This window comes from Mus caroli, chromosome 13, assembly GCF_900094665.2.
Source record: "Mus caroli chromosome 13, CAROLI_EIJ_v1.1, whole genome shotgun sequence".
Lineage (NCBI taxonomy): Eukaryota > Metazoa > Chordata > Mammalia > Rodentia > Muridae > Mus > Mus caroli.
In genome coordinates this window covers 38,354,354-38,377,837 of record NC_034582.1, presented here as the reverse complement: position 1 = coordinate 38,377,837, position 23,484 = coordinate 38,354,354, and the positions used below count along the sequence as shown (strand labels likewise).

The following is a 23,484-nucleotide window of genomic DNA, read 5'->3' as shown; positions in this document are numbered from 1 at the left end:
AGAAAGAAACTTTGAAAAACAATTTTGTACTTGGTACAGTGAGTTCATAAAAGATGTGGACGATTAAAAAAATTATCTTCTGCCCTCAAAGGATCACTGTGTGTATTTTAAAAAAGATTGGTTTATTCTTATTTTATGTGTTTGAATGGTTTCCCTGTACATCTGTATGTGCACCACATGCATGCAATGCTCATGGAGGCCAGAAGGGTGCACCATAGGCCTTGGAACTGGTGTTAGCGATGGTTGTGAGTTATTATGTGAGTGCTGGGAACTGAAACCTGGTCCTCTACAAGAGTAGCCCATGCGCTTAACCACTGGGCCGTGTCTATAAGCTTAGATCCCTGTGTTGTTAATGAAAACGCAGCACAGCAACACTGCAGTCAAGCCAGGCTCATCCTGACATGCTCCCCTCAGGAGGGTCAGCTTGGGGATTGGCCTCTCCTCTCTTAAGAGGTCTTAAGAGGTCTCAGAATCCACCCAGTGCAAGCCAGTCCTACCCAGGCTGTGTGGATCTGAAGACAGGCACACCACAGCTCCCTTCCCATTCCTCTCTTGCTCCTCAAAGCATGTCCACTTTCATGCCACACCCACGGCCCAAATAACCATGGTAATGATGATAACGATGACGGCAATAAAGGTGCATAATCTGGGAGTGCAAGGAATTAGGAATCTATTGTCCTCCCTTCTTCCTCCCAAGTGGGACTCGCAGCGATGGGTACCCAGGGATGCTAAGTTCAGGCCATATAGAATTTATACAACCTCTGATTGGTGTTTGTATTTTGGGGAAGTGTTTCTGGCAAAGAAGAAATAATCTAGCCTGGGGTGATACCTGCTCACACCTAACATTCATCCTTAGCCCCCAGGGGACACATTGTTTGCCACTTTGCAGGTAGGTGCCTGAGTGTCAGATTTGTAGCATCAATCTTACCAAACAATAAACACCATGAATGTTGCATTAGAAGTAGAGATTGCTGTATTTTATTGCCTGGGCTATGAGCATAAAAAATGAGCTTCACTTTTTTTTCTTCCCTTGAGTGCTGCATTATTTTATATGCTGCTTATTGTGATGATATGGCCGTCTGTTTGGAGCATAACACAGAGATCCAAATGCCTTTTGGATAAGATATTCGTCAATCTTAAATAGAGGAGAAATAATGAGGTTTCATGGGGGAAGATTAGACAACTATCTCACCTCCCGTAACTGGTTCACCAGGCTCCTTGCAAACACAAAGAGGGGAGCTCCTCAGATCATGACATTGAGCCCAGTGATATGGACAGCAGAGAGAAATGAATGTTTGAAAACAGGGAGCTATGTCTGGCCCAGCCCATGGTGCTCCGTGCTGGTTTCCATGGCTTCAGTAAAGCTCTAAGCTGTCACCATCAGGAGCAGCCTTAACTCTCAGCTCCTAATTCCCAGGCTGGTGAGTTGTAAGGATCAGAGAGCAGCGAAACTCCCAGTTGACACCTGTCACTGTTTGGAGAATGGCCGAACTAAATCCCCAAGCACAGCAAGTTAGAAGCGGTATTGTTGGCAGAAATGTGGACTGACATTCTCTGGGTCCTGTCTAACAAGAAAGTACACGTGGGCCAGTCTGCACCCTCCACGAGGTAACTCTTAAGGTGCTACAGATGCACACATGAACATGCCTGTGCTTGCTTTCCCGATATTCAGGCTGTTCCTGCATAGTTCCCTCAGCAGTGTGGCAGTGCATTCAGAGGCCTCCTGGATACTCTGGGAAGATGACAGCTGCCAGCGCCAAGATTGAAACCAGGTGGGTCAGGGCAGAGATGGGGCTTTGGCTAAGTTCAGTCTTCAGACCTATCAGTTGGTTTATAATATAGCCCTGATTTTGAGAAACGTCCACCATCAGCCACATGTGCTAAACATTTGGTACCCAGCCAGTGGTAATTTTAGAAATACTGATGGGCACAGGTACCTCTAAGAGGTGGATCTTAGTGGGAGGTCCTTAGGCCACTGCAGGTGGCCTTTAAAGGGAATTATGAGAGAATTCCTTTCTTTGTTTCCTAGCTTCCACAAGCAGAGGAGCTTTGATTTTCCATGTGCTTCTGATCATGATGCACTGACTGCCACTGTGCGCTGCCTCTCCACAGAGCCGTAGGCCCCTGAGCCACTTGAGTACTTTGAAAACTCTAAACGTGTGTGTCAAAGCAAATATTCATATATCCATATACACATATATGTATACATACATGTATACGTATGTGTATATGGATATATATGTATACATATATGTGTATATATATGTGTGTGTGTATGTGTATATATATATATATATATATATATATATATATATATATATATACATGTGTATATATTTGATCATCTCTGGTATTTTTTTTATAGCAATAGAAAACTGACTGGAACCTGGATTTTTTTTTTATTTTACTAGTTCAATTCTTTTTATTTCTCAGAAGAGACAACAAAATGGTCTTTCATTTCTTTCCAAACAACAGGAAGCTTCATCTCAGTGGTGACGGCTCCTTAATGTAAGGGGCTTTTCATGCCACCCTTGCTGCCAAGCCTCCCTGGTAACAATCTCGTCACTGCTGGATTCACTCCTATACAATCTTGCTCTGTCCTCTCTCGAGCACTGGAGGTCACGGTCCCTCCTCTAGAGCAATTTGATGCTTCCCTAAGTACCCCTGAGATGAATTCTGTATTCTACCAACTTATATGTTAAAGCCTTAATCCTCAGAACCTCTGAGAATGCAGGCAGTGTCTTCAGGGAGGCAACCAACTCCAAGTGAGACGATGAAGATGGGTGCTGCCTGTCCCTTTACAAAGAGAACCCACATAGGGAGATTGCCATGTGAGCCTGAAGGCAGACTTGGGTGTAAAAACAAAGTCAAGGATCGGCCCAAAGTTTCCAGCAACCCAGTGGATGTAGGGCTGGGGCTGGGGTTGGGGAGGGATGAGAGCTGTAGCCTGCAGAGCCACAGGTCTGCCTTACTGTGCTGTCAGCCTGCGGAAGTCAGTCCAACAACATCTTGCTCTCAGACTGCCTGTCTCCAGGGCTGGGGGTGGGGAGGACACAATATGTTTCTATTGTGCCAAAGACTCAACTCATCAAACTTCCTCACAGCATCCCCGGCAGACAAATGCCTCAGTGGTTTACATTGAGCCAGCAACTTCTTTTGGTCACAGGGAAGAAAAACAGGTAAAGGTCTCAAATAACATGGGGGCATGCTTGGTGTAGGGCAAGGACCCCATAAGGAGAAAGCCCCATTCTAAACTCAAACATCCCCTCTTCCCGGAGCTGAAAAACTTCTGGTCAACCATGACAGCAAAGAAGCTGACAGTTGATATCTGAATGGGGGAGGTGGTATTTTTAGTTGTTAAAATTACATTCATTATGTGTGCCCATGTGTGTGTGTGTGTGTGGGTTGGTGGGGTGTTGGGGAGTATGCCGTACTATGCACAAGGAGATCAGAGGTCAATTTGCGGGCGACAGCTCTCCCCTTCCACAATGTGGGTCTTTGGGATTAAACTCAAGCTGTTAAACTTGGTGACAATCACCTTCATGGGTGGAGCTATCCCCCCTGGCCTGGAGGTGGTGGTATTTTAACAGAGAAGACTGAGCCAGGCTGCTTTAACCCTTATCTACTGCCAAGCCGGATGTGGAGTAGAGGGTCGTGTGGCTATTGGAGGCATGTTCTGATTTTTGTCTCTTCCTAGGATTTTTTTTTCTCGACCTGATCCAAATGCCACAGAAGCCCATGGGACAGGCTAAGTCTGTGGATCCTCTGTTGGCTAGGCTGGAACACTGGCTGTCCCCCAGGGGGCACTGAGTCTTGTGGCCACAGTCAGGGCATGCTTGGGTCTTTTGGCTGCTTTGTCCTTGAAGACCCCACTTGCAGCAGTCTTGAGTAGTCACTACCAATAAATCATCATCCTATACTAGACATAGATGGGAAAAACGTGCTATCCCTTTCTCAGGAGTCCACTCTGACAGTGCACCCTACTTATGAACTTTGAAAATCACTGCTCTCTCTCTCTCTCTCTCTCTCTCTCTCTCTCTCTCTCTCTCTCCTTTTTCCTAAGTGTTAAATTCAACTGGAAATAAAAAATAGAGTCACGTGGATGGAACATCATGTAAGGGAGAGGATGAAGGGAAAACTTGGTTTCTGAAGAGAACTAGATCTCTAAGATTTTGTAGTCAAGGTGACCCCTTNTTTTTTTTTTTTTTTTTTTTGGTTTTTCGAGACAGGGTTTCTCTGTATAGCCCTGGCTGTCCTGGAAATCACTTTGTAGACCAGGCTGGCCTCGAACTCAGAAATCCGCCTGCCTCTGCCTCCCAAGTGCTGGGATTAAAGGCGTGCGCCACCACCGCCCGGCACGGTGACCCCTTCTTAAAGACCAAGTTCAAAGCTCCCTAGAAGACACCCTGAGAGAATGCAGCATGGACTTGCACATTGGGGTTTTGGTAAGAGTGAGGAAATGTCCTGAGGTCTATAGCCCCTTGACTAGGAGGTACTGGGGAGAAAAGCATTGCTCACATGATGTGGATAAGGGATCCTTAGATCAAGGGACTGTAAGATTTCTCTTCAATAAGAATCTCAGAATGTTCCCAGCATGTACCATCTATCCATCCATCTACCATCCATCCATCCATCCATCCATCCATTATCCATCCATCCATTCACCCATCATCTATCCATCATCCATCCATCCATCCATCCATCCATCCATCCATCCATCATCCATCTATCCACCCATTATCATCTATCCATCTATCTATCCCTTCATCATCCATCCACCCGTCTGTCTATCATCATCATCTATATACAGGGTCAAGTGTAACATAGGCTGGATTTGAACTTGCTATGTAGTCAAGGATGACTTGGAACTTCTGGTCCTCCTGCCTCCTTGCCTCTGTTTTCAAAGAGCAGGGATTTCAAGTGTGTGCCACCACACACAGCTGCATGCTATTCACTTGTGGCTAATAAATAAATAGGAACTATTAATGGATGTGTCAGCACATCTTAATGGAGTATACATAAGGAAATTAAAAACTAAAATAGAAGTTCTGTGGTCTCTGTCCCACTTCCCAGGGTCAGACTTGTTCACTCCTGTGCTATTGTTGAACTATTCTAAATCCTGGGTTTGTATACATAAGGAGTAGCAACAATGCATAACCTCCAGTCCATGTTCCCTTCTCTAATTAGGGCACTCCATACCTCTCCAGCCATGGTTGACTGACACAGCCATCTGTTATGAAAAGAATCATGATGGTTCCTTGACGGAGAGTCAGAAATGTCTACTCCCAAGCATCTGCAAGGCGATGCTAAAGGAAGTTGCACTGGTGTCTTTTTTCAGCCCTGTGACAAGATACCTTAGTGGAGTGGCTAAGGGGTGTGTGTGTGTGTGTGTGTGTGTGGTTCATTGGCACCCAGTTACAGGCAGAGAAGCATGATTGAGGTCATGGCAGAGTGGCCCCATCTGTATGATATCCCATCTCAGCGGAGCAGAAAGCAGAGAGCTGTAGCTTGAAGGACAAGCTATGCCCCTCAGCATCCCATCCCCTCCAGCTAGGCTCCACCTACTCTAAGATTTCTGCAACCCTCCTAAATGGCACCGCCCTCTGGATATCCAGTGTTCAAACACTCAAGTCCATAGGGAATACTTTACATTCAAACCCTAACCAAAGAACAGTAAATTATGCTTTTTAGGAAGAGACTCTATTTTCATATTGGAAGGTTCTGCAGAAATTCACCTCACTGCACTCTGCCCACGGTCCCTCACTGTGATTATTCTTGGACTGTTGCACCCTTTTTTCCTTCATGCTATTAAACCCATCAGGCTGAAGCACAGCTTTCTTTCTTGCCCAGTCCATGAGGACCGCAGACTCTGCTGGAGGGTTTCATTGTGTATGATTTCCAGTATATTTCTGCTATCGCACAGAGTGCCACAGCCTGACGAGCTCTCGACAGACTGCTACTTCACCTTACTTCACTTTATATGTGTACACAGTGATCAGAATTTTAGCCTGGGAGGTTTTGTAGGGGGTGTGAGGGTGATGACTGAGGAAACAGAGCCCAAAGTTAGGCTTCTTGATCTGGAACACCGTGGTCACTCTCTGGTCCAGACTTTTCTGCCCTGGTTTCAGGATCAATGACTGGCTGGTGGAATAGAGCTGGGTTCTCATTCTAAAGAGAACAGTCTTTAAACAGAGTGTGAATCCATAGCTGTGAGGGTGGTTTTGCCATGCAGATGTGACTTCTCCATCCGAGTTATAAAATGCTATACAACCCTGATGTTCTTCCTTTGGGTTCAGGTCCCGTAACCTGACCGACCACAGCACCAAAGGTCTTATCAGAGGAAAGAAAGACTCTAGTTGAAAAAAGGAAGGGCCTTGAATGACAGCTGCTCTCCCCCCACCATTGCTGTCTCCATCCTTGGTTGTTTTGTCCTTCTAGTCATCATAAAGATGGCTGGGGACAGACAAACACCATGGTTGGTCCCTAGTGGCTCTTATGGATTCCCAGCAGGATTTATGTATTGGTAAACAAAATGTATTTATGTGTTGGTAAGAGGAGGGCTTTCTTGGACAAAGGTTTGAACACAGAACTTCTCCAAACATGGACAGCCATGACTCTTTCCCTACTGAGTTTGGTCATGGCTGCCAGAGTATTATGCTGGTGGGATATGGTTGTGTGTTGAGAGGCCAGAAGCATTTTCTGTTCGGGAAGAATGCTAGAGAACAAAAATGTTCTTTTCCACGTATTCGTCAATACCAGGGTGGGCAGGACTGCTTTCTGCATCTCTCATCTCTCCCTCTCCTCAGTTCTCACTTTTATTCTGTCTGTCATTTTCTACAATGTTACATTAGGCAACCAGATATGGTGGCATTTTACTCTGTCCATGGAGAAGTCTTGCACTGGGCCTCCATATACTACAGGCTCTGTTTGTTCTATAGGAAAGTCTGGGAAATGGGAGGCGAGAGAAAACATCTGTAATAAAAGATATTTACATGCATGGGTGGAGCTGAACTCTGGGAAGGGCCAGGTCCAAGCCTTTCCTTTTCCTCAGGTCTGACCCCACCAAAGGATAGCCTCATTTGAACTACGTTTATGCTAGATCACTCTGGGTCAGGAGTCAGTTCAGAACTGTTTAGTTCTGATTATATGTTGCCTGAGGAAGGAGGTCTGGGGACACCTAGGGCATTGTCATGTCCAACAAGACAGAAAGTGGCTATTGCCTCTGTTTCAAACATGGATGAGTGTGGGTGCTTTGAGCAGCTGTGGAAGGAAGAGGTCAAGATCAATGGATGAGAATTCACGGAGGTTACGTTTAGAAGAAAGATGACTGTTTAATAGTCATAGTGTCTAAGTGGCTTGTGCTTTCTAGAGAGCTGTAATTATCACTGGCCAATATAGATACTGGTAGCCACACCACTACATTTCAATGAGATAGATTGATATGATCACACACACACACACACACACACACACACACACACACACGAGCGAGCAAGTGCATGAGAAAACATAGATAAGTGTGTTCTGATATTTTCGTTTCCCTCATTTGAAGACCATGTTACCCAATGCTAAATCCTATCAATGTTGATTACTTCTCACACAGCCCTGTATCATTACCGCAACATCCTCCAGGAAGAATCCAATCTAATTATGCGAAAGAACCTATCTATAGTAATATGAAATAATAGACAAGTAACTAAGCCTAACTAAAGTTCTCTAAGCCTGGTGGCCACAACTGTAATTTGAGCACTAGCATGCCCATCTTATAGGAAATTCACAGAAGAAATGATTTAATATATATATCGTAAAATGCGTAGGAGCACGACGCCCTTATAGCAGGTGTTCAACAATGTTACCTGATACTATGCAGGCTTAGTCATAGATGAAACGCACATTATATGAAAACATTACTAGAACACAAAGCTATGCCTATGTACATATGTCTTTAATAACCATGTGCACACCATTCAAGTAGCATCCCAGAGTAGCAACGGGGCATCACTACCAAATTCTTGACTACGTAACAGAAAGTGTGCTTGATTGTCTCTGTAGTTAACCAAACCACAACTCCTTTACATACTGGTCTTCAATCCTAACCCTTGAATCAAGTGAAACCTCCAAGACTTGGCTGAGTGAAGGAGAGGGACCGTACAAGCAAACTTAGGGACAAAACAAGTTGCTATCCGCTGGCTTTGTATGCAGTAAGTTGCTAAGAGACACAAAGAAGGAGGTTAGCAATGGGGAATACATGTAGCCACAGAGACTGTCCTGCGGTCAGACGGGCGGGGCTGCTGCTTTCTTACCTGGTGAGCTTGGTGCCAATCTGCTGTCTGAGCTCCAGCCGTTCCTCATCGGTCTGTCTGGGGAGGATGTTCTTTTCTTCTAGCTCTCGCTTAGAGGGCCTGTTGCTGAGTTTGATAGCTAAGGAGTCCTTCCTGCAGACCTTCATGGCCAGTGAGCCTGGAGGAGGGAGAAATCAGTCAGTTAACAGAGACACCTGAATGCCCATGAGGCCAACTGCGGGCGGGTTATAAAGCAACAGGCAGGGGGAGAGACACAAAGGCGTAATACCTAGGAACACTAAAGTCCAAGTTCTTAGGGTGGCTGCCATCATAAGGCTTTATATAACCCACAGGGTGAGTATGGGGCATATTGGGAGGGAAGGGGAGCCTGTGACTGGATCTCTCCCTTCAGAAATCTCTAGGATGCAGCAACATCACAAAGGAGAACAGGGCCAGCTGTGAAGTGCCGTAGAGGGGAGAGGAAAAGACAGGGTAAAGGTCTTGGAAGCCAGGAAAGGCTCCGCAGAAGAGGGCTGCCACCAGGAGAGTGGGTACTCCCATCGAGAGCAGGCTGGTGGGAATCCACATCTGAATATGTTTGGTGGTAACACAGATGCTGGGAACCATCAGGAGACAGACCAGAGCAGCTTCCTGAAACTCAGGACATCCAAAGGGAGATAACCCGGTGCGGCAGTCAGTGTGGGACCATGTGGGGTGACAGCAGAGCCAAGGACTGGGAGAGGAACAATATTCTGGGATCACTCTTTCTTTTGAACACACGGGTTCCCGAGCATCCAGGACTGTGATAAACCCCTGGTTTCAACCAGAGTTGACTTTGCTCTTTAGTGAGTAGCCAGGAGATGTCTAGAGGCATTTTGGGTTGTTGAAGGTCAGTTAGGTGGCAGTCAGGAGGTTGGTCCTGTCATCTAGCTGGTGAAGACTCTTGAAGGCAATGCTCAGCATCACCTTCATAACAGAGAATAATCTGGCTCTAAAGGTCTAGCACACAAATGTGAGACACCCTGGCACAGATGCTTCAACTCTCAGGCACCACCTGACACGCAGGCTCAGTAGCTGTCCCCTTCCACTCCTGGGTCACTGAAGCCCCTGACTACTCCTCTCTGGATTTCTCTCCTGCTTCACTTTTACTCTTTCTTCTCCACTATCTCCATTTACCAGTATAATGGGTACCATGTTGATGCCCTAAGTGTGCTTGAAGATAGAGCTATGGGGACACAGTCTTAGCTCATTGCTGGGAACACACCATCCAGGCAACATGTGACTGCTGTTCTAATCAATTCACTTATTAAACAATTGCCCCACATCAGTCATAGCTATCCTCACACCGTTAAACTCTACCTATTCACGGTCAGAGTGATAGATTACCAACTTGCTTTCTCTATTTCTCAATATAGTTAAAGGTTTTCAGTGGAGAATTTAAGTTCAGCTTTTCTAAAGCTGGTGAGCTACACTTGAACACAAATACACTGCATGTACAGTCGCTAGGTTTACACACATGCAGTAGATTTTCAAGCTCTCCCTTCCCTGACCCCTTATTGTTTGAAAAAGAGGGTTATATTTCAAGAAAGCAACCAAGGCATAGTTAGGGGGTGATAAGATAGCTGTGTGATGTGTACAGCTATGATGCTGTATACATGAGATTTATGCTTTCTTATTACTGCTTAAGGGGCCTGGAGAAGTCACCTGAGCCGTCCTGTGACCTAAGGCCCACTTAACACCACATCTTCAGGCAGCTGTTCTGTGCTGTTTCTACAGTCCCACACCTCCCCCACTGTCACGGACAGCCTGCCTGCACGTACTGGTGTACAAAGAGGCGTCATCATCTTCATCTTCCTCCTCTTCCTCCTCCTCCCGGCCATACAGGCAGGGCGAGTCTTCATAGTCGGGGTCATGAGGCACATTTTCCTTATTGTCATCACATTCAATCACAACAGTTGGCACTTGTCTTATTTCTGGAAGGCCCATGGGTCCTGCTTTTGTGATGCCGTCGCTTGAGTGCAAACCAGAACTGTGGTAAGACGTGGAACAGGGGACTCGTTGCTCGGAGCTGCATGAAAAGAAAAGGAAGAGGAAGTCCACCTCAGTTGTCCCTATCTCTGAGACAAAGGTCACCCAGGCCATGTGATAGATTGCTTATCGGACAGCTTGTCCTTTTAGGGCAGTGCTTCCCTGGTGGAGGCGGTAGCCTGGAACCAAACAGAAGAACGCTAGATGGATGGTGGTGACGGGTGGGTGCACAACAATGTATAGCCACTAGATGGCACACTTTGAACCAGTGAAGGGGGGCTCCTCTGCAACCCGCCTACCTTCTCACTGGGGGAAGGATTAACTTGGTCTCAGAGAGAGGCTAGTAAGTGAGGTTCTATTTTTCAAAAGCTACACAGAGCAGCGGCACGAACAGAGAGTGAGGATAGTTTGACATGATCGGGATGGAGACACCGAGGAAGAGGAGAGCTTAGGTAGATGGAAGGCTGAGCCCTGTGCTTGGACATCAAGGTGGACATGGCTGTGGACCACCTCCAGGAAGTACTCTTCCTAGGACGGTGTCAGGGTTGAGCAGGCAGTCATGGGTAACCCTAGCCTAACTCCTCCCCCGGCCCACCCTACTGGCCAGTTTTATAAGAACGATGCCCTCGAAGCCAACGCTGATCTAATATATTTTCAGGGAAAGAGACGCCTAAAGCATCCACTATTAGACAATTGGAAAATATAAACCATTTATGGTTTCTTAATAAAGCCTATGTGAAGAGCTCATAGCAACGGGGAGTCCTTTTGTATGAAGTCAAAGACATCACAAGAACAAGGCTCGTAGAATCAGTTGACCAGAACTCAGGTGGGCTCACTGAGATCAGGGCCCCTGTATGGGTCTGACCTAGGTCCTCTGCATGTATGTCCTGGTTGTGTAACTTAGTGTTCTTGTGGGATTCCTAACAGTGTGAGCAGGGACTCTCTCTGACTCTTCCAGCCTTTGGGACCCTTTTCCTCCTACTGGGTTGCCTTGTCCAGCCTTGGTGTGAGAATACGTGCCCTGTTCTTATTGCAGCTTGTGATGACATATTTAGTTGATGTCCTGCTCTTTTCTGAGGGGAGGTGATTGGGGGAGGGGTGGGGGAGAGGGGGGAAGTTAGGGGGAGGAGCTGGGAGGAGGGGAGGGAGGGGAAACTCCTAGTTGAGATGTGATATATAAGAAGAATAAATACAAAGGAAAAACAATAAATGCGTTATAATATTAAATATAATATTAAAAATAATAATGGGAGTATGGAGCCAGAAACAAGTCGTTGTTTCCTTCTTTCTTTCCTCCCCTCCCTCCCCTTTCTCTTCCCTCCCTCCCTCCTCCCCTCTGTCCTCTTTTCCAGTACTGTGGATTGAACCCAAGGCCTCACATATGTTTGTTAAGTGCTCCATCACTAACATACATCCCCAGTTCAGATAAAATTTTTATTCCTTTTCAGAATCATCAAAAATAGAGTTTATATCCTTATTTAAAGACTTCTGAACACAGAAAACTCAATGTTTATATAAAAAAGTATTTGACATTCATAAACAAGTGGAGTGTGAAGGTATATTATATATCAGAGCTTTGGATTAAACTATTTTATCCTAAAGGAATCTTACTATGCTGTATGAAAACATGAGCTTCCCTGGAACCTTTCAATTATGTTCTAAGTTATTGCTGTGTCTAATTTAAATGCAATTAACTTCCTTCCTTTCTCTGTTTCCAAAGGGGTTGCTTTTCTGTTTGTATTTTCCACATAACTCTTCAATGAAACAAATGGGAGATCCAGTTAACACCGTATGAGCTGTTATTCGAGGCAGTGAACTAAATCAACTTGAAAACAACAGTTACCGAAAGGGACAGAATCATGTATTTACAACAGTGCAGTGTTTTATTAGAGATTAGTGGTTAGAGATGCCCCATTTCCCAGCTAATTGCACACACAGCAATGGGAGCCACGGGTAGGCAGGACACATGATGGGTGGTCTCTAGGTGACGAGTAGGATGTTTAACCATAAATTGGACTGAGTGGGCTTCTTACTGCTTTGTCCTTCGAAGCTGCCCTTCCTACGGATCAAAGATAGCTACTACATTCTAGCTGTGCCTGGACATCTTTCTTGGGTATCATGGAAAGTAGGCGTGTATGGAAGAGATACAACTGTGATTTCATGGCTTGTGTTTTGTCCCAGCCTTGCCTACTCCTCTCTCTATCTTCATAATTTAATTAGCACGCTCTCTGAAAGGCACAGAGCTTAGAATAGACACCTGGGAGTTAGGGATGGGAAGCAGATAATAGGTATTCTTGTTTGGTGTGAGAAAATGTTGAAAGTTAGAAAGCAAGAATGCCTTGAGGCAGGAAGCTCCAAAGTGGGTCCAAAGATAAGGAGAGAGGGGATGAAGGAGATACGAAACCCAACCTTACAGGTGGCATAGTGGTTCAAATGAAGAAGGACCCCAAAGGTCGTAAATTTGAATACTTGGTCCCTAGTTAGTAGAACTGTTTGGAAGGAGGAGGGGCTATGGTCTTGTTGGAGGAGGCATGTCTCTGCATCTGGGCCTTGAAGTTCAAAAGCTCACATAATTCCCAGTTAGTTAGCTCTCTTTCTCCCTTCCTCCCTCCATCCCTCCGAGTTATGTGTAGATAACAACATGAGCTCTCAGCTCTTGTTCCAGTGCCTACTTGCCTCTTTGCCCACTGCCAAGCCTTCTGCCACAATGGGTCATTGACTGTAACCCTCTGGAACTGTAAGTCCCAATTATAAGTTGCCTAGGTCATGGTGTCTCTTCACAACAATATTAAAGTCAATAAAACAGATGGTCTGTGATTTAAAAAAAAGGTCTGTGATTTTTCTCCTTGAAGATAGGAACATGAGATCTGGAATAGAACAGGATTCCACAGGAAGGGACCTCTAGCTGTGTTGACAGATATAAAGCACCTGTCACCTTCAGCATTGAAAAATAGGGACTCTCATATAGGTGGCTAACAATCGCCTGGTAGGGACATTGCAAACACAGCTGCAGACTGACACTGGCGGGTCATTTTCCTTAAGTGTTAATCTACCATGTGCCAGAATGCCTCAGTTTGTATAAGCAGGAAAATCACATCTTAAAGGAATCTATGTGAATCCATCAAAATGTCTGAACTGATTTTCCTAATCAATATCGAAGCTGGGGGTGTTGCAACTCGGGTCTTAGCTTCTGAGAAGCAGAGGCCCTGAGGACTGTCCTGAGCATTATAGACTATCTAGTATTAAATCTGGTGTCTATCCACTAGCTCTTTTGGATCCTCAAGAGGATGAAAAAGGAAGTGTGGTCCCAAAGAGAATATGCGCTTGAATTACCATGCTCACTTTAGTAGGAATTCTGCCCCGTTCCAATGCTTGATTGTTTATTCTTTGATTTTCTTGGTAACCAAGGGTGGTGGCACATGTCTATAAACCCAACACTCGGGAGGGTGAGGCCTGTACAGGAGACTATCTCAACACCCACATATAAACGTACATACATACATGTACACACACACACACACACACACACACACACACACACCCCTGCACTCTCTCTTCCAGAAACACTCCACTAATGGATATATCACAATGACTAGCATTTGATAACCTGCTGCTGTTTCTGTGTATCGCTGGTCAGCAATCTCCAGCAACATGTATAACAAGCACCAGCCTCTCCCTCTGACTTTGCAGCAGCCTACAAGGTCAGAAAGCATCTCTGCCCATTTAACTGAGGAGGCGTCGAAGACCAGGAGGTCCAGCTAGAGACTGACCCACAGTCTTCCTGGCTCCATATCCTGGCTTCTAGTACCATCCCTACTGGTCACTCAGTCAAGCACAACCTAGGACATTGACAGATACTAAAAGACGAAATCAGGTACGACCACCATGACCGATTTCACCATCAGAGATGGAGAGTGCCGGGAAGAGGTAGGCTATGGGTCAGCCTGTGTATTGTATAAGTTAGTATTCATCCGATACAAATCCCAGATAGTTTCAGAAGTATGGGTCTTTGGTTCCTAGGGCAGAGAACAGGTGGGAAAATGAATTCATTTAAACCATTACAACTTCTGGAGAAAGGAATTCCAAACACACCCCCTACTCAGGAAGGCTGAGTACCCTAGCCTATTTAGGGAACAGCAGAGCTTCCTGCTGACTAAAGTCAAGAGAAAGACAAATGTTCTATTGGTGTGCTTCTTATCTTAGCAGACTAATCCTGGGCCGCTGGACAACACGCACCTGCTTTCTTAAAACGAAGCTGATGAACTATTTTCTTGGGCTTCGGTGGTTATTTCTGACATTTTCAGCCTCGGGCTCTGTAATTTGTAGCATAATTTCTCACACTTTTTTTTTTTTTTTTTTTTTGATCTCCGAGAGGAAAAGGGCCGATTGCTTTCTCTCTCCTCTGGAAATCTCTTCGGAATGTACGGGGATGAAATTACAGCTCATTCCTGCTGGAACCTAATTTCATTTTCCATGTCATATTTGTGGGTAATAAATTTTCTCTATCCTTTGGGGGAGATAAATGTTTTCTTGGTCCATTTTAACCACAGATTTGTGCCGGAAAGCAATATATCCCTTTATTACATGTTTATTGTTAGGAATGATGTTACAGTTATCCTCAAAAACTTTTAGGGAGATTAGGGATTTAAAATAGTGATTCATTCTTTCTTTCTTTCTTTCTTTCTTTCTTTCTTTCTTTCTTTCTCTCTCTCTTTCTTTCTCTCTCTCTTTCTTCTTCTTCTTCTTCTTCTTCTTCTTCTTCTTCGTCGTCGTCGTCGTCTTCGTCTTCGTCTTCGTCTTCTTCTTCTGGTGTATGTGTGCACACGTCTTTGTGCAGGTACATGGGTATGCAGAGGCTACAGCCTTAGCTGCTGTTCCTCAGGAGTTGTCTGGTCTGCTTTCTGTTTTGAGACAGAGGTTCTCAGTGGCCTGCGGCTCACCCAGTAGGCTAGAATGATTTCCTAAGGAGCTCCAGGGACTTACCTGACTCATTCTCTGCACTGGAATTATAAGCATGGACTATGCCTTACTGTTTATCACCTGAATTCAGGTCCCCATGCCTGCTAAGCAAGGACTGAATTGCCCAAGCTATCTTCCCAGCCTATAACAGTATGACTTTTAATTTCACAACTTGCCCTTAGTTCTTTATGTGGGGCTGTGGAGATGTTCATTAGCTAGTAATTCCCCACATGTGGATGGTGGGCCACAGGGCTTTCTCCACACCAGATTATTGCCATTGGATGGAGACAAAGCAACATCTAGATGCTCTTTTGAAAGGGGACCTTCTGATGAATGACGGCAACCGCTTGCTGATATTTCCACACTAATTTCTTTTTTCCCCTATTGATTTGTTTATTATTATTCACTCACATAGTACACTTATTTAAAGGTTTTTATTATTCCAAACTCAGTGTCTGGACCAGATTCAGAGATCCAAGAGTTAAACTGGCGATAGCTGCATCTACGTTCCTCACATCTCTCTGAGCTGTGTAGGACACATCCCTAGATGATAACTGGTACTGAAGCACATCCCCGAACTGAAAACTGTCACCGGGCTCTTTCTTGGGTTCACCTGCCTACAGAGCATGTTAGGTCTCTCCAGCTTAATGAAATGTCACCTTTTCATACTGTATAATCAAATAATTGCTCAAAGTAAAGCAGAGAGTGTGAAAGGTGGCAGTGTTTATAACTTGGGGCATAATTCATTGTGATGCTTAGACTTTACACTAATTTCTTTATGAATTTTTAAAAATAGGCTCTGTGTCTTAGCTCTTTCCAGTATATAATATGAACTGCCAGTCTCTTAATTTTCAGAGACTACAGAGTGATTTTTTTTTGAAAACGTGATTGTTTGAATGGTAGGAGAATGAATATCAGTCTGTTACTCTACTGTTTTGTCATTTTGCAAGTGTATTTGCTAAGGTTCATGTCCATGTTCCTATGTGTGTGTGCATGGGTGCATATGTACACGTGTGTGGAGGGCAGAGGTTGGCAGTAGGTCGTTTCTCTTCACTTTATTTTTTTAGAGACAAGATCTCTTACAGAGCCCAGAGCTCATCCGTTCTGTTAGGACTGGCCAGTGAGTTCCAAGGGGCTTCCTGTCTCCCACCTGGCCCCAGTGTTTGAGTTACAGACATGCACTGTTAGCTTTAACATAGGTACTGGGGATCTGAACTCAGATCCTCACACTTGACCTGCAAGCACTTCAGCAACCGATCCACCTCATCAGTCCCTGTCATTTTGTTTTTCAGACAGGGTGTCACTCTCTAGCATAGGATGGCCTCGAACTTGGAATTCTCTTGCATGAGCCTTCCTGGTACGAGGATTACAGGGTTGCTGTATCCTACTTGATTGACAGCTGAGGCATTGAGATGGGAGGACACAATAAAGAGCGTTCTGCTCATGGGCCTCTCATAGAACCATTTTATACTTGAGCTTTCCAAATGCCTCTGTATCTGTGATTAAATTGTGAACATCAGGCCTCCCATTTTGGGCAAACTCTCGTGTGCATTGATTTTCACAGAGTTTTCTCAGGCTGTTCTAGCTTCTAGGGACTCCAAGGGCAAATCAAATCATTGTCCTTGTGAGTTTAATTGTTATTGAGAAAACAGATGATGAGCCAATAGGTAATTAACATGTAAAGCAGGGTTGGGACACTAGGAGAAAATAGAGCAGGATAGTGGGAAGAGAATGATGGTGACAACGTTTTTGTCCCCCAAGGCTAGAGCATGCAGTTGGTAATCTCTCTTCCATCTTCAGCCTGCTTTCTCTGCACACCTCCCCACCCACAACCATGTGCTCTACTTGTTCAAATTATCCAAAGACAGTTGTATCGCCCAAGTCTAGAAGCCAAACCCACCTGTATGTTTCCTAATAAACTCTCATTCTGGTGCTCTTCCCAGCAAAATGCGTTGCAAAAGAATAGGTGGGTTGTAGGAACATCTGCCCTTCTTGCTTTTCATTATAGAAGCACACTGTTGTGAATTTGTTGTGTAAATTGAATCACATACCCAGCCTGCTTGTAGGAGGGAAAATTCAGACTGGCTGTTAAGGGGAATAATGGACTTTGTTGGCTTTTGGAGAGAAGGTAGACACATGATAGTGGGAAAACTCAAGGCCTGGGGTGATCCTAACTGCGATTGTAGTAATCATACCCTTGTTAACACTGCAGGGTTTGAAAATATTTATTTATTTGTGTGTACGTGAGGACATGTCTCTGTGCCTGTGGGGAGATCAGAGGACAGATTTCAGGAGTTGGTTCTCTCCATCCACTGTGTGGGTCCCAGGATTGAACTCAGGTCATCAGGCTTGGCAGCAAGTGCCTTTACCTCTCGAGTCAGCTCACTGGCCTAGTCTGCATGTTTGAGGGAAGATGGATCCAGAATGCAAACGGATGGCCTGTTTTCATGGGACACATGGAGGACCTATGTTGGCTGTGATGGTGTGTCGAAAGATGTTCCTTAGCAGTCTTACATATGACTGTGAAACTGTTCTGTGTGCTTCTGTCTGCTGTGGTATCTGGAGCTTCTCAGAAGACAGGAGTCCACTGTTACCTCAGGGAGGCTAAGGCCTATGGTGTCTGACTAAATAATGCATGAGATTTAGAAACCTGATTGTGAGATTCAGACCCTACAGTCCTACTGCCCCAGTCAATGATGCCTGTTTTCCTCCACTTCTATGACCTTGGACAAACACCTTGGGTTTTCTACTCTGACAATGAGAAAAAAAATTCACACTGTTATTTATCCCTTACTGGTATTCTATAGCACAACCACATTCATTTAAATGTGTTAAAGTTTATCACTGTCTTAGTTAGGGTTTTACTGCTGTGAACAGACACCATGACCAAGGCAACTCTTACAAGGACAACATTTAATTGGGGCTGGCTTACAGGTTCAGAGGTTCAGTCCATTATCATCAAAGCAGGAGCATGGCATCATCCAGGCAGGCATGGTGCAGGAGGAGCTGAGAGCTCTACATCTTCATCTGAAGGCTGCTAGTAGAATACTGGCTTCTAGTCAGCTAGGGTGAGAGTCTTAAGCCCACGCCTGCACCCATTCCAACAAGGCCACACACACCTCCAAATAGTGCCAATCCCTGGGCCAAGCATATTCAAACCATGGCAATCATTATCTTCAATAATCCAGTGGGAGTTCACAAAAGCCCCACCTAGGAGGCTAGGATGGGGTTCTTTATGCTTATCTATGGTTTTAACAGTTACTCAGCCAATGGGAAGAGGGCCAGTGACCACAAACCGTGATCCAGAAATTACAAGGAGCTAAATGTCAAGGAGTTGTGATGTGACTGGTTTAGGACAGATCTAATGAGTTCACGGGTCTGTCCTCAGGGAGATTAGTAGGAACTGGAGTGACCCTTTGGGTGACTAGTGATGTTCAGTAAACCATGAATCAGGGCAACATAATGAGAAAGGCTCAAGAGCTAGGATGGGACCCGTAGATCAGTGGATACCTTCTCCAGAACTAAAGGAGGAGTGCGAATAGCTCACTATATAGAACTAGTATTAGCATACCTTTAGCTTCCAGAATGCCAGTCAGACACTGCAAATCAGGACTCTACACAATAGGATCTGGGTGAGTTCTTGTCACGCATGGGCCACTAAAAGTTCCTGAGCATCATACTCTAGTGCTTTGGAAGAGCTTCACAGGGTACCTCCCAGAGCAAGCCATTGTAGATACTCCAGGTCAGTGGTTCCCATCCCAGAGCCATCTTGTTATTCAGAGATAGTTTCAGTTTCACAACTGGAACAGATAGTGCTGTGTTCATGCGTGTTGACTTACTTCAAATTTCTGCCAGCTGGCTGGCTTGTCCACTAAGTGGAGAGGTGAGGTCTTACTCATGATGAGACCATATCACACCCCTTTCCATAGCAGTTAAAGCTGAAAGACACTGTGTGTAGATAGCACTTCAGGGTAAGTCTATATCCTTGGTAAATCTGGCTTCTAAGAAGCAAGGACAAATACTGAGCCAGAAATGCATGGGATTTTGAGGTTCTCTTGTATGGACCGGGAATAGTTTCCCCCCAGAAACACATTGCATGCAATGACACATGCCCTTCACTGTGCTACAAACAAAATACAACTTCAAATCGATGCCAATTTGTCAGTGAGTCACACTGAGAGTTTCATTTGGCTAGGGCAATGAGTCGTGTCTGCTCTTTACCTAGGGACATTCTGATTTGACGGCGAAACATTACAAATGTGAGTCAATGCAGCCAATACGCCATGCTGGCAAGGCTGAGAGGAACTGTGGGACCACCAAGTTCAGGACCAAGGGTCATTCTTTAGAATTCCCCGTGACCTTGAGATAATGTGAAGGAAGGTAACTAATATCATGAAATGGATCTGCCCTAGCGTTATAAGTTGATCTGGGTTCTTTGAAAGCTTCAAAAATATCCACGAGATCATAGAATTTTAGAGACTGAAGGGATTTTTCCCCCCCCCCTCAGGAGGGTATGCTACAGATTTCAATTTCAATTTAAACACCATGATCCTTTTTTGTTATTCTCAATAAATTTCATTCCTAGCTAAAATGTAAAACCAAAATCAGATTGCATAAACAAATGATACATTTTATGTCTATATTATTAATATTTCAAGCAAAATATCATGTCTTTTGAGACAAGTTTCCATGTAGCTCAGGCTATCCTGGAACTTGCTATGAAGCTGAGGACAACCTTGAATTAACATTTTTTTTTTTTTTGGTTCTAGTTCTGAGGGCTGTGATTACAAACTGTTCCCAGTTTCATGGAGTGCTGGGGACTGAACCCAGGTCTTTGTCCATGCTAGGTAGCCACTCTACCCAGATCCTGTTTGATTCCTGTGTGTCTGTCACAATGATTGGCATTCAGTTCTCAGTAGGTGCTGCCAGGAATTGCAGCCAATTATAGGATCTTAGCTGAGGAAGAACTATTCTATTTCTAATAACTTCTACATCAGAGTTAATAACTTACCTCAATAGACACAGAGTAGAGTTACAGACTGATACAGGCCATTAGAATATTACACCACTTATGTGGTTTTTCTCTGTCTAGGATTGTTGCTGACAGGAGGATAGTTTGTCCTCTCCTATGCTTTGAGGTTTTACTGTATGGTCCAGGCTGGATTCAAACTTGTAATCTTCTGGCTGTGCCTCCTGAGTCTGGGGCTTATAGGGATGCGCCATCTCTTTTGTCCAAGCTTTCTTATGGGTCTCTAAGTATCCTCACCAATGGTGATTCCAATCTTCTACCATCTCTCCTTTACTCCCGTTTTCTATGATCAACCTTCTACAATCTTGGAATATAACTGCCAACTTTGCCCCATTTCATAAGAAAAGTTTCATTCACCCATTTGGAGAGAGTGTTCTGCTCCTCCCTCTGAAATAACTAGGATGTACTCTTACTCCCTGTTGTCTTAGTTAGGGTTTCTATTGCTGTGAAGAGACACCATGACCAAGGCATCTCTTGGGACCAAAGGACATTTCATTGGGGCTGATTTACAGGTTCAGTCTATTGTCATCATGGCGGGAAGCATGATAGTGTCCAGGTGGGCATGGTGCAGGAGGAGCTGAGAGTTCTACCTCTTGATCTGAAGGCTGCTAGGAGAAGACTGCTGTCTTCCAGGCAGATAGAGGTAGGGTCTCAAAGCCCACCCCACAGTGACACACTTCCTCCATCAAGGCCACACCTTCTCCAACAGGGCCACTCCTCCCAATAGTGCCATTTCCTGGGTCAAGCATATTCAAATCACCACACTGGTCATCTGGCTACACTTTTCTTTTAGCTGTCAGAGAATACAACCCTGAGGTGCCCTCCCCACTAAGGAACTGATTGTCCTGTTAGATGGGCTCCTTCCACCCGGTTTTCTTTACAGATGAGCTCCTTCAGTCTGACCTCCCAGGGTCTCAAGGCTCTGCTAAGAGGAAGCCTCCCTCTGTTGTCTTCTCTGATTTCTCCCCAGCCCCAGACACAAAACCTGTTCTACAGCAGTTTCTCAGCAAAGAACTGTTGATGGATCTTCCTGTAACTCGGACTATGATTAGAATGTGTTTCCCCAAATCCATGCATTAGAAACTTAAGACCTAGTGCAGCAGTGTTGAGATGTGGTTAGGTCATGAAGACCCTGCTCTCATGAGTAGATTGCCCTTATCAAGGTGACAGGGCCTTTATCATGAGAGTATATTCATATTAAAAGCAGATATGACCCCACTTATCATGCTTGACCCCTCTCACACTCTCATTTTCCACCTTGAGAAGACACAGAAGGGAGGACCTCACACCATGACCTTGGGACTTACAGCTTCTAGAGCTAGGGAGAATATGCCTGTGTTGTTTGGGCCATCCAGTTTGTGGTACTCTAAGGGCATCCCCTGGCAAACATGCATATGAACTACTGAGTGAACCACACTGTCTCTTTGGGCACTGTGCTGGGGATGGAGGGGGGAGGAGTAGGTGCTGGGGTAGGAGAGGACTGCGGCAGCACAGGTGAAGACAATAGGCAGAGGAGAGTGTGGCGTCAGGAGCCAGGGGACAGAACTGCTGATGCAGACATCTCTACACTGCAGAATGGAGAGGATTTGCTGACCGTCAGGTGCGGGCCTTCCCGTGGATGACCCCAGGTTCCTATGTGAGCAACTTCAGGTAAGAACCTGTCTTTAATTAAGGAAGAAAAGACTTCTTTAAAAGCATAGGTCCCTTGAGGAGCCTTCTAGAATCCCTTCATATCCCACTTCATTTTGCCCACAGGAAATGAGAGCGCTGAGCTCACGGAATGGATTGACCCCAGAAAGAGTGAGCGGCTGGGATCAAAAAGTCCAAGTGCTAGAATGGATGCCAATTAGATTTCAGACCTTACTGCAGAGATTTGAAATAAGAAACCCAGCATAATATTTAAAGTGTTAAAGCATCACTCTTGAAGAAGATACGAATCACCCATGGAGAGAAATAAAGAAACACACACACACACACACAACCTCCAATAAGATCAGATCAAAATTTTCCATATGCCTTCTAGAGGCACTAAAGAAAAAATTTTATGTGCTATATATTTTTACTTAATGCTCACGTCATTTCTTGGACATTTGTGGTATGTTGCGTAATAAACTGACTGATTAGGACTGATTAAATCATTTGATCTTCACAAAGAACCCTAATGAGGCTGCTCTGTTAGTGTTATCCTTGTTTGATGGATGAGAAATGAAAGCCCATTGAGGCTACACAACACACTTCGGGTCACTCTGTTAATAAGCGGTGTGTCTGAGATTCAAATCCTGATTCTGGGATGCACTCATTTGACCATGAGATAGAATAAATATGAGCTCTCTTCGTGTCTGTGGGTAAATATAGACATTGAACGTTTCTTGTTCCCGTGCTCTATGTTCCTCCCCCAAGCCCACTCTGTAAAAAAAAACTACATGGCAGGGTCAGATGGGTAAAAATCTGAAAAGATTTAAGATCATCTCGGAGAAGTATGTTTAAGCCATCAGGAGGTCTAGTGAAGAAGCCCTTAGGTAGAGAACGCCATAGCTATCTTGAAAGATTTGAGAGTGTTTCCTAGGAAAGGGAGATCAGAAGGGAGACCAAAGAAGTCCGACCTACAACAGGGAAAGCTTTATAAACCCATCCCCAGAACAACTCATCAAGGTTCCCCAAGCAGAGATTAGAGGACAAACGGGAATCCAGTACAGACAGGGGTTAGTTAGCTACATAGCCTCCCTTTCATAGGCGAGACAAGATGATACAAAAGTATGTGTCAAAATCCAGGACTGTCTAATTTGCCATTTGATTTCACACTGCTACATCTTCAGGATCAGATTACATACGATTCTGGGATGATGCACTACAGGCGACTTCCCAGTAGGTCTCAGGGGACAGTGATGATACTAATGTGCGATGGCTCATGGCTCTTCACAAGCACAAGGCTGTCACACTCAGTGATATGTCTTCTCCTTGCAGTGCCCTTTGGGGTCCCTGGAAACTGTCAGGTGGATAGGAAAATCATGCCTTTTTTTTTTCTGTGAGACTTGGACAGTGAAGGCTGATACCGTGTTGTAGGGTGAGGACCACTGCCTCAGATAACAGTTCTCCTGTGACAGGACAAAGTGGCCTATGACCTTGATCTGCTCTCAGATCCTTTGCCAGTGCTGAGGGGACAATGTGGATACTTAGAAAAATCTC

At 44.9% G+C, this 23,484-nt stretch overlaps 1 protein-coding gene across 7 annotated transcripts in view; it reads right to left on the bottom strand.

Annotated features, from left to right (window-relative positions):
• The window catches only part of Phactr1 (phosphatase and actin regulator 1), a 455,390-nt gene that overhangs the window by 34,178 nt on the left and 397,728 nt on the right, over positions 1 to 23,484 (bottom strand). For all 7 annotated transcript variants that reach the window (XM_029468518.1, XM_021179969.2, XM_029468519.1 and 4 more), the window contains 2 exons: positions 10,103 to 10,350; positions 8,304 to 8,460 (listed from right to left, as the gene is read on the bottom strand). In XM_029468518.1, coding sequence (XP_029324378.1) covers positions 8,304 to 8,460; positions 10,103 to 10,350 — 405 coding nt within the window. The remainder of the gene's footprint in view (positions 1 to 8,303; positions 8,461 to 10,102; positions 10,351 to 23,484) is intronic.